This window comes from Sturnus vulgaris, chromosome 5 (assembly GCF_052056855.1).
Source record: "Sturnus vulgaris isolate bStuVul1 chromosome 5, bStuVul1.hap1, whole genome shotgun sequence".
In the NCBI taxonomy this organism is placed as follows: domain Eukaryota; kingdom Metazoa; phylum Chordata; class Aves; order Passeriformes; family Sturnidae; genus Sturnus; species Sturnus vulgaris.
In genome coordinates, this window is record NC_142247.1 from 30,436,669 (window position 1) to 30,447,884 (window position 11,216).

Genomic DNA, 11,216 nt, shown 5'->3' on the forward strand with positions numbered 1-11,216 from the left:
ACAAGCTCCAGTCCCTGAGTGCTGCTAACGAGGGTGTTGGAGCACGTGGTAAGGCAGGCCTGACCCCCTCACCCCCCACTGCAGTGGTGGATTTCTAGATTCAGAGAGGACAACCTTCCCTGGCATGCTTAAACCACTTCTAATCTGCTTTAAGATTGGATCTTTTATAAACACCCCTGGCCAAAGCTCTTTCTTCCGGTTTCCTGAACTGCTTCACCTCAGAGACCCTGGGGGAACCTGTGACTATAACAAGGGATCAAAAAATAAGCATAGGGCTACAGGGAAGGCAGCTCGTGGGGCCACCAAAAGTTGTGTTTCATTCCAGACCAGATTGACTACAAATTTATGGGTAGTTGGCAGAGTCTGCAGGATCCATAAAGCCATTTAAACACAGCAGGGGGGTGGGGATATGAAGGAATTCATTCATTGGGGGCATGTTAGGTGCTCCCAAACAAAAACAGCAGTAAATGATGAGCAAAATATTCTGTTGAAGAGTATCAGTTTAAGAAGAGACAGAAGAACTGGAAATTGGAGGGGAGAAGGTAAACCACGAGGCTGTACTCTGTTCCACCATAGCTAATACCTCTGTTAGATCTGATTTCAAGCCAGTCATAGTGGTGACTTTGAACTTTTTCCTATTCAAACTCACTTAGCAATATCCCAAACGAGACTAAACCCCATAACAAACCCCAGATGGAAACCTCTGGTAGAATGAGAGCAGCAGCAAGGGTGCTGGGGCCCTGCAGGCCTTCATCCAGTGCTCTCAAAGCTTGTTTTCCCTCCCCACAAGGTAAGATTGCTGTTTCTGCTCGACCAAGTTCTCTGCAGCTCTTTCCCCAGTAACCCCAGGCTGTTTCCCTTATTCACTACTATGCCCTCCAAGAAGGAGCCCACAACTTCCCAGAGGTCCAAGGTCCACAGCATGAGAACAACTGCCCTTGTCAGCCAGGCTGGTCACTAGAACAATGTCCCCTCTGTTTCCCTGTCACAAGTCAACATTTCCCACTAAGCCTCCCGCTCTCAATTTTTTTTCATAAAAGCCCTTAAGGTATGAGATCTCACTACAGACAGTGCTGCAAGATTCCCAGACCTCTTCCTGAAAAACCCAGGTATGCTGCTTTACACTTTCCCTCAATGGCTTTCAGGCAGACTCTGCTGAAGCATTTTCAGTTCCTCTCAACTGCTCCGTGTCTTGGCACAACAAACAATTCTGAAAGAGGATCAGGGACTTAGGCATCAGCTGAATCTTGTGATGCAACAGCTGAGCTGTGTGGAGAAGCTGGCCCTGGAGGGGCACAGGGATGCCACCTTGGCAGGACTGAGGCACCTGGTGGCCTTTAAAAGGCTGTTGTTCCCCTGGGAAGCTAAAATGCAGAGAAGCTGGTATTACTGGAGAACTGGCCTTGCTACAGCATTTATAACTCTTCCTGTGGAAATCTGTGCTGCACTGACCACCACAGCTTGGTATTGAGATCACGTATGAGAAGAAAAAAATGGCCAGCACATGACACTCATCTTCCCAAGATTATAATTTAAGATTAAAACCAATGGATGATAAGCAAATAAATCTCTTATAGGAAAGGCATGAAGGACATGAAATGAAATGTCACATATTTCTTTATTACAGACAATACTCACTACATCAGTCTGTTTCAATTCTCCAGAGCAACTGGACCATGGATGGCATTTTTCCAAGCACCCACAAAAATGAAGAAGCTCCAAAAACAATCAGAGAAACACAAATAAAAAAAAAAAAAACTTGATCATAAATTAATGCCCTTAAATAACTTCTCCCACAACCACTAGAATGTAATGACAGAGAAGTCAAAACCCCTGCCCCAGGAAGCACACCACTCCTGGCAATTGTGCTGCCCACTAACAAAGAAAGTGCCATCTGCATCTGGGATTGGCCCACAGGGATGGAGGGACAGGAAGAGAAAAGAAGGAGGAAAGATGCACTCTCACTTACCTCAGCTTTCCTCTTCCCCCTTCCCTTGTGCTAGGGAATGGGAAGATAATTACTACTGCTGCTGGCTGGCCCAGAGGCAGCACAAAATTGTTGTTGTGTTGCAGAGAGGAGAGCACGCTAGTCACTCTTTACACTAAAAAAATCCCGAAGCCTCTGCCTAAAGAGCATGTCTTCCTCTCTCCACAAAGCTTTGTGTCTCCTTTCTAGTTTAAAGACGGGGCATTTCCATCATGGTCCTAAGGTGGATCCTCAGAAGGAGCTTGAAGACAGCAAGCAGTGATGCTAACACTTTCCCACTGCACAAGGGGAGGACGGAAGGGGGCAGTTCTCACCATTGGTAATCACCTCCAAACCCTTAACCACTTCCGTGTGCCAGAGGGGAGTGGTGCTGCCCACGTGCTCTCTGCACAGAGGCACAAGGTGGTGTGGGAGTGGCTTTTCCTCCCCACACCGCAGTATCCAGGCTGGATAGCATAAGTCTTCAGGGACAAAAAGAATATCCAGGGAATCAAGCAAAGAAAAAGAGAGGAAAGCAGAGGCTGGTCCCAATCCAACCAGCTACCCCACCCAAAGCAGAGGAGGAATCCCAGGCTGGACACACAGAGAAATCATGGAATGGCCATGTGAAATACATGTTTTTGTAAGTCTGCAAAGTCCTCCCTCTGGCCACGCTGATACACTCAGACATCATCAATGAGCTTCTCTCCATTTGCATCCTCCCTCCCACTACCCTCTCTCTCGCTTTCTCCTTCTTCTTCCGCCCCATCTGTGTACGTGTCCTTCTGCCCATAGCTGAGAGTGGTGCGGGCAAGGTCCACCTCGATGGGAAAGACATCTGCGTCCCGGAGCACGGCATAGCAGTCATCGTAGTACTTGGACATCGTGGAGACAAAACGCTGGAGCTGGAACACGATGTCCTGCACTGTAGTGGAGACATGATGGGGGGGGGAAAGTGTGAAAATTCCCTTCCTCAACAATGTGAAGGCTGTGATCAAGCCTCCCTAACCAGTGTTAGATACCATCTCCTACACATTAATAATCCCTTTTGGAACCTCAGAGCTGACGTCTCGGGTACAGCCACAAAGGAGTTCTTCAGCAAAGAAGAAGTGAGTCGTCTTCTGAGCTGAGACAAAGGAGGAACACAAAGGCCAAAGTTATGTCTGCTGAACTCAGCAGTGGCACTCACCATGTTTCTGGTCCAGGAGCTCTATTTTCTCTAGCACGTCCTTCCTCATCTTGGCAAAGCGCGTGCGAGCCTCCTGACGGCAGCGCAGGATGAGGCGGTACTCGTAGTTCCCAGTGCTGACCCGGTAGAGAGGCTCACCCAGAGCCTGCCAAAAACATGGTGCCATTTTAGAGACTTCCACAACAGTGCTTGTGCACAGTCTGCCTACCAATGAGGACTCACAATGGCCTTGGGTTATTACAGACCTCTCAGCACACGGGAACTGCTGTCAGGAAGCAGGAACCATGAGGAACACTGAGCTGTGTCAAAAACTGGCAGTCAGTGGGGCCACTCTGAAGGCCAAACACACACCAACCATGGTAAAGAAAAGCATCACTACTAAGCAAATACAAAAGGATAGGCACCTTTCAGCCCAGCATGGAGAGCATGGCCAGCATGGCTTCTTACCTGGACTAGTAAGACAGGCATTAAGAACAAACAAGTTTATATCAAGCACACAAAAATTCTGCCCTCCTCTGTAAGGTTTGCCCTGTGTGGATTACATAATGAATTAACGTATCTACACAGGGAACACTCTGGTATCTACAACCATCCAGACACAATGCTGGAAACCAACAGGGAGGGACCTATATATGGTCCTGCAAAAGTCTGGAAAGGGGTTAGGTCTGTCAGGAACGAAACATCCTTCCCTTGCACCTGTAAATACAACATACAGAAAAAAAATCTGTGCCACAGACTATGGCTCCCCAGCACACACTGCATGTGTCAAAACTCAAAGATGTCACTCTGCTGGGCAAGACTGGGATTCTTTCCCTCCCATTTAGGAGGAAACATATAATGAAAGATTGTGTTAGGAGTTTGATTGCTTCCTGGCTCTTGGGAACTAGGCATTCCAAAAAATCAAATGCCTGCTCTGAGATTGATACCTAGGATAAAAAAAGATGTTACTTTTATGCAGGGAAACTGGAATTTATGGGATACCTTTAGCTATTTTAAATAGAGCTATTAAGGATTAAAGTCCTAAAACACTAAACTATAAACACCCTATTGTTAAGAGAGATCCTTTAATCAATTTTCTTCACTTATACATGCAGTTTCACATGCATTTTGCTGCAGAGGCTAAATCTCCATTTCTCAGAAACAAGTCCAGAATTAATGATAAGCTGTACACTACACAGAAATGGAATCTGTGAAGATAACACCTTAATCCTCCTTACATAACCTAACAGTACTTAAACACTGAGAAAGGCAACCACTGAGCAAACAAGCTGCAGTGCTCCCCAGGTAGCATTTAAGGATCCCCTATTTCTCATACGTTAAGAACAAATGTATGTTATTCCTTAGAATTCATTCACTAGTTTGGGTGCTGACAGGCACAAGAGTGCTTTTGCAATTGTACTGATACTCACAATGCAGCTGTATTCTTCATCATCCATCTCTTTGACTTTCAGGCAGTAAGACTTCGTAGAATTAAAGATAAAAAAAAGAAAAGCAAAATAAGAAGGAACTATTAAAAATTAGAAACAACTTCATCATCACCCATATCCATGAGGCTGTACCATTCCAAGCCTTCCTTCAGTGGACAGACTCTGAAGAAAGCACAGTGGAAAAAATCCTGTGTTCATCTACTCTTTGGGAAAAGACAGTAGAAGAAAAGTATGAGATGGAAATAAAGAGGGAAAGAAAAAGATTAATTGCAGGAAGGATTGACATAGGAAGACATTCTGCCATATTCCCTTGCCTTAGGGCTGCAGCTCCAAGTACTTCTTTGAACAGGTAAAAGGAAATAGATTCCTACAGCTGCATAACAGATGCACTGAGCAACCTTACCCCTTTGGGTAGAAAACAAGGGCTGAGTGGAATTAAGGAGGGAAAAAAAGGCAAGGTCTAAATTAAAGCAAATATGACTTGACAGTTGTTTACTTTGGCTAAAGAAAGTGTCCAAAATTACCTGAAAAATATGAGTTGGGGAGTCTTTAGAGGAGTTCAGGCGCCTAAGTTGCAGAGTCATTATTTAGAAATAAATCAGGAAATAATTTTGATCATGTAGAAAATTAGTCATGTGAGTACTGTAAGATCTTTCTTACCAGTGAGAAGTATTAGGTCAAAAGCAGGTGTCTGAATCTGAGTAATCTGGCAGTAAACAAAGAACTGGAAAAAAACAGCACATTCTCTCATGGATCATGGAAGGATGAATCATGTAGCTAGATGTGACTTCCAGGATGATTCTAGGAAACTTAATTTCAACCAGCACTTAGAAGAAAAGACAAACAAACAAACCAAAAAGCAAGCAGCTTACCAAATATTCAAACTTGACATCCAGGTATTTTTTGATAGTCAGCCTTGTGTCAGGAATGGCTTTATTCAGATAGGTGTTCAAGTCAGTGAGCATCTGCAAGGGAAACACCCTGTTGCTGAATTAAGACTAAAAAGCATGACTACAATTCAAGTGCAACCTTCTACCTAGCACAGGTCATGAGGCTGCCCTGAGTTAACTTTTCTTTGAACTACAGCGTATTTGAAAGAAAATGTTTGATCATAGCTCAGAATGGTTAGAGCCTCCATTACTGTCACTGGCAAGTGGTTCCAGTGCTAGAAATGCTTGCCCCACTTCTAGCCTGGATACATCTGCTTTTGACTCATTTTATTTTCAGCTGGTCCTGGAAACAGCTCTCCCTGATTCAAACTTCCACGACCAAGCATTGTCCATCCAACACAGCACGGAAAGTGGTGCCCAAATCAACACTTGAACTCTCTCTTTGCTAAACTAAGTGCACAGATCCCCTGGAGACTCTTACTCATATATATTGATTTAAATTCTTACATTGTTCCTGGGTTGCTCCTCTGAACTCTTTTAGTGACACAATGCAGTTATGGGTACCAGTATCAGCTATTGCACTGGTCAGACTACTCCCTCATTCCCAAAAGAAAAGGAGAGGAATATACTCATGTGCAGAAGTCACAGGGACAAGGTTGATATATTCATTATGTTACCTCTCAGGTTCTTTTCATAAGGAGGAGAATTCCCTGAAGGCAAGCAAACAAGGATCCTTCTTCCCACAATGAATGAACTTTTAAGATCACACCTTTAAAGACAGGCTCTGCTCTTCTAGATTCCCCTCTTCTCCAAACCCTTTACTCCTATGGGTAAATTCTTTACCGGCTTAATTGTTTTCAGAAGGTGAATCCCAAACTTCTCAATGTTGCGGTGGGCATCAGCAAATTTCACAAAGGCTTCACTGGCAGCTGGTTGTGGTTCCCGTACACCAATGACAGAGAAAACATCTCCAAATGCTGCATGAGCAGAATAAATATAGACAGTTTAAAAAAGAGGTAAACCCTGAGAAAAATCTTGTCTCCAATATTAGAAGTCCCTCTCTAACCTTACAATTAGCTGGGGGATGATGCTACATATTCCCTAAAGACTACAGTTTGGCAGAGCATTTCCCCAATATCCCATGTGAAGGACAGGGCCTGTGTTAGGACCATGACTGGTAATGCAGGAGAGCAGCCCTTCCCAGCTCATTTCTGCAAGTCTTAATTTTCTTTGTGTGAGGAAATCACACATCTAAGTACTGACAAAAATTCCTGAAACTGAAGGTCAAAGATTTGTGCTCCCTTTGTTCAAGATTCTTTACCTCTGTGTGTCTGAGATAGCTCAAAGAAAGCCCTGAGAAGGCTCTTGGTGTGCTCTGTCAAGCCTGTGATGGAAGTCAGAAAATACATATAAGTCACTTCACAGAAACACAATGAAGGCATCGTTTTCTCCCATCCAGTGTCTGATGAAATACCAAGTTTACCTTTGTATAACTCCGCAGTCCTCTCCAGCTCCTCTAATCTCTTCACTAGTCCATCTAAATAGAAGCAAGAATCAGAATATAGAATTACAGCAGTTACATTCAGGATATGGTTAAGATCTGATTGGCTATAAAATACCAGTTTCATCTATTTGGTTCAAATTTTCCTCACCACTTAATGCCTGTCCTGTGATACAACATGGGAAGCTTTTAGAATTACTGCAAACGTATTTTATAGCGTGGGGCTGGCATTCACTAAGTTGGTCCCTGCTTTAAATGAATCTGACCTGATATAACATTTAAGTGGCCACAAGGACAGGCTATAACACTCAGGAGGGGCAGAGACAATCACAACAGCAAGGCAGAGCAGAGGACAAGAATGTAGACCATGTGAGCAACAATAAAAAAGTAGGCAAACACAGAAGAGTAAGATTCCCACTAGGAAAATGTCCTCCTGGACAATACTTACCATTGCAAAGTATGGCTCGGCTCAACCCCAGGGCATCCGCCGTCCCCGAGCTCATGTTCTCTACCAGCCGGTGCTTCACCTTCTTCAATACTGAAGGCCAAAAGAGTTACAAACCAGCATCAGGGTCACTTCCATGGGCATGAAAAGCTCACCAGCACATTCCACTGTTTTTCCAGGCACTGGATAAACTGCACTTAACTCAGTATTGAGGCAGCAAGAAGAAAGAGAATACCATAGAAACAGGGCACTCTGGTCCAGTCATGCATAACACATCTTCTAACTTGCTTATCTGGTCTGCTCTCACATCCTAAACACTTCAATCAATAGAGTTCCAGCAATTCTTTTGGAAGACTGTCCCAATCAATCACTTTGCTATACGCAAAGCACTTATTGATATTTGGAACTAAACTTTGCTTATGCTATCTGCTGTATTACTTCAGCTGAAGTTGGAAAATGAGGCTGAAAGACAACCAAGACTTAATGCTCAAGTGTTGTCTCTTTCCTTACTTTTACCTTTTGAATCCTAGTTAAACCCTTTCATCATCTCTTGATGGAATTTCTGTCTTTGGTGGTCATATTTTCTCCTGCAAATTATTACAGACAGCTATGCCCTCCTTGGAACCAGATGACTCAGTCACCTTTATTTACAGACAGACTGGCCTGCAGATCCCAAGAACTCAGCTGAAGTCACAGTGTTCTGGAAAATACCGTATTCTCATCACACTTCTGTTTTCCCAGAAATCTCACTATTCACGATTTTCCAGAACTCCTGTCAACTTAGTAGCACCGTAATCACCAGAAAAAGAAATGAGAGCAAAGAGAATGGATACATTTTGCTAAAAGTGAGAAAGGCACACCATATAAAGGATACACCTGTGGAGGCTTATTTCAAATCCAGACACTTTGTTTTAGCAATAAAGGCTCTCCTGCCTCCCATAAAATTTATGTTTGTACAAAATTCAGTGTAGATAGGTATTTCATCACTCTCCTCCAAGTTTAGAAATCACCACCAATGCCTTTCAATTGACACATTTCTGTTTACGTTGAAAAACACGTCAGCATAACTTACATGTATTAAAAAAAAGACTTAAATTATTATGCAGTTGAGATTCATCATCCATGCTAAACACAGCACAGAAAAACAAGCCTCCCACAACAACAGTTAAGTCTTGATTTAACTTCCAAGCCTATGTCAAAAAGTCAAGGAAGGATTTTATTTAAACCTGCAACTCTCTTTGACAGCATCCATTTAAAAACGACTGAGTTAAGAGCAAGAAAGGAAATAGAATTTTACTTTGGTTTTAGCTCGGACCAATCTTTCACCCTTCTGCATCATTTTAACACTCTAGGGACGAAGAAACCAGTCTTACCAATATCCAAAGACTTGCCCTGCTTTGGGTCAGCCTGAAGCTTGTTGTAGTGTATTGTCACTTCTCCCTGCAAAAAGAGCAAACCCCAAACTGCTGTGCTGGAAGCAGGCAGCAGTGGCTCCCTTTACCCAAGGACAATAAGCTGCCAAGTACTACCCAGAAGCTCCAGTGGCACCCTCCTACCTCTCACCTTTACCATCTGTATCATCTTGGCCACCTCCACTTTGGTCTTCCCCTTGACAGATTTCCCGTTGACTCCTGTGATTTCATCCCCGGCTGCTACGGTGCCATCTAAGGCTGCTGGAGTGTTGTCAAACACCTAAGACAGAGCACAGGCAGTCTGCAACCAGGAGGAAAGTCAATGCAGAGCTAGAGAGGACAAACCAAACAGCTGCATTCCTCCTATTTAATTCATTTTTACTTTGTCCATGGTGAAGCTGCAGTTTTCCCCCTTTCCAAACCAAGAGGTGGGCTGATCATCTTGTTCCCTCAGGAAGTTCTTGCCCCTAGCATGTGCCTCCTTGAGCATAGGAATTCCTGATGCTGGGAGTGTCACACTGTTCCCCTGTGAATTCTAACACGCTCTCCAAGGAGAAGGATCATTCTAGAAGTCTTAATTCTTCCACACCTACTAGGTTCTAGAGTAAGAAAATCTTTTTACTGAAAAGTGAGATGTCATCTCCCGCTTTGAGAAAAACAAGCAGCACAGGGCTCTGTCTCCACACTTCCCATCTCTCAGGCCAATAGTGTATCAAAAACATGGCTTATTTTTCCTCCCCAGGTGCCTACCTGGACAATGTAGAGACAGGGGCAGTACTGTGCTCCTCCTCCAATGCTAATCCCAATCAGGTTCTGAGAGTCCTTCTTCAGGGTCACTGTCCCAGGTACAGTGGGGATGCCCCTACAAAGAGAAAAGAATAACTGAATGTAGGCAGAGCTGCCTGTATATGAAACAACTCCAGTATCTGAGTCAGTCCAAATGGAAAACATCATGGGCACTGCACATCTGAATTCACTCCTTCACCTCTGCCACAGAGTCTACCTGCATGGGCCAGCAGGGAGACCGTCTGTGCTGTCTTTTTCTTGGGATTGCATGCAAGGATTAGAGGTGGAAGAGACACCCTCATCCATCACTAAGCACTGAAGAAACACTATAATGCTTTAGTGTTTCACCTGCACTTAGTTCTGGAGTGAGAGGACAACTTGAACAGCACAAATGCGATGCAAATCAAGTGTTCTATGTTAAATGCAGGGTAGCCACTGCAGAGCAACACAAACACTATCCTTTGCTCACCAGAACAGCAATGCCTCATCCCCAGTCTCCAGAAGGAGCAAGGAACCAGTACTGAACAGGAACTCTGATGCTCAGCACACAGTGTCACACGCAGGTATATTTATCAACTCTCATTAGGTCTTGGCTGCAAAACCTACTTCTATTGTAAGAAACACCAGGAAAAGACAAGCGAAATACTCACAGCTTATCTTCCTCAATATCATAGTCCAAATCTGCAAACATTGTTTTGGTTCAGTGGAGTTTGTTCCTCTGAAGCTGCTTATTCCAAATTGTCTGGGAAGAAAGAACAGAATAAACCAAATAAAAGAATGACTGCAAGAGAAAGAAACAGAGAACCAACCTGTCACCCTTAGCAATTTCCTTTTTCTTTTTTGGATTGCCACATTGTGGTCTCTGCTCTTCTATCAAAAGATGAAAAAAGAGTCAAGTGTCCCTGGTTCTCTGCTCTGCATGCGACAGGAGAGAGTCCTCGAGTTTGAATGCTGCATGTTCCAAACCCAACACTGACACACGTGCAGCATTTCCAAAGCACAAAACAAAACGTGGTCCCTTCCCGAAGCTGCTTCTTCCCATGCTCGACCTGCACCACAGCTGCTAAAGATACTCGGTGTTACCCCCGACATCCATCACACCTCTCCACGTTCTTGACTTCACAGCAAGTCACGTCACTTTCTGACGTTCACTGCCTGTCTCGGCAGGCCGTGTGCAAGTTTTCCACCGAAAGCCTCATTATTTCCCCATGCACAAACCCCATTTCCATTTAATTTCGGGAAGTAATTAGCTGGCACGTTTGGGTTCCGCCCACCCTTCGGCAGCACCCGAGGCTTGGTGACGCCGTGCAGGTGGTCGCCTCCACCACACCGGACCCTGAAGGACCAGGGCTTCAGCAGCAGCTCACCGTGCCGGCAGCCCCGAGGCGATACCGGGCAGGGGCTGCGGGCAGGGCCCGGCCGGGGAGGGGGCGAGCGCAGCCCCCGCCTCAAGGCGCCCGGCGGGGCCGTCCCGGGGGCAGCCACGGGGGGGCGTCCCGGAGGGTCCCCCAGGCTCACCGGAAGCGGCCGCGCGGCGCCGTCAGCCCCTGCCGGTGACGTCACCGCCGGCGCCGCCCGGAAGCGCCCGTTCGAGCCCCGC

At 45.1% G+C, this 11,216-nt stretch overlaps 1 protein-coding gene across 3 annotated transcripts; it reads right to left on the reverse strand.

Moving 5' to 3' along the window:
* Nucleotides 1-1,599: 1,599 nt before the first annotated feature.
* PICK1 (protein interacting with PRKCA 1) lies at nucleotides 1,600-11,199 on the reverse strand. Of its 3 annotated transcripts, none has more exons than XM_014885328.2 (13): nucleotides 11,135-11,199; nucleotides 10,267-10,358; nucleotides 9,581-9,692; nucleotides 8,982-9,110; nucleotides 8,792-8,858; nucleotides 7,422-7,511; nucleotides 6,956-7,009; nucleotides 6,794-6,856; nucleotides 6,316-6,449; nucleotides 5,455-5,547; nucleotides 4,565-4,615; nucleotides 3,156-3,300; nucleotides 1,600-2,891 (listed from the first exon to the last, which is right to left on the reverse strand). In XM_014885328.2, exons 2-13 carry the CDS (start codon nucleotides 10,305-10,307, stop codon nucleotides 2,650-2,652), a joined length of 1,221 nt encoding a protein of 406 aa, XP_014740814.1. In that variant the 5' UTR covers nucleotides 10,308-10,358; nucleotides 11,135-11,199; the 3' UTR covers nucleotides 1,600-2,649. The 3 variants fall into 3 exon arrangements, with proteins under 3 accessions (XP_014740814.1, XP_088021438.1, XP_088021439.1); XM_088165312.1 differs by having other exon boundaries at nucleotides 10,984-11,141; XM_088165313.1 differs by lacking the exon at nucleotides 11,135-11,199 and adding an exon at nucleotides 10,718-10,796.
* Between the last annotated feature and the right edge of the window lie 17 nt (nucleotides 11,200-11,216).

Excerpts from the sequence above, each read along its gene's own strand:
- PICK1 (XM_014885328.2), bottom strand. The coding sequence starts at position 10,307 with ATGTTTGCAGATTTGGACTATGATATTGAGGAAGATAAGCT. Across the intron at positions 6,450-6,793 it reads GCTATCTCAGACACACAGAG|CATTTGGAGATGTTTTCTCT; the intron begins GTAAAGAATCTT and ends CTGCTCATGCAG. Across the intron at positions 5,548-6,315 it reads TTCTGAAAACAATTAAGCCG|ATGCTCACTGACTTGAACAC; the intron begins GTAAAGAATTTA and ends TTTCCCTTGCAG.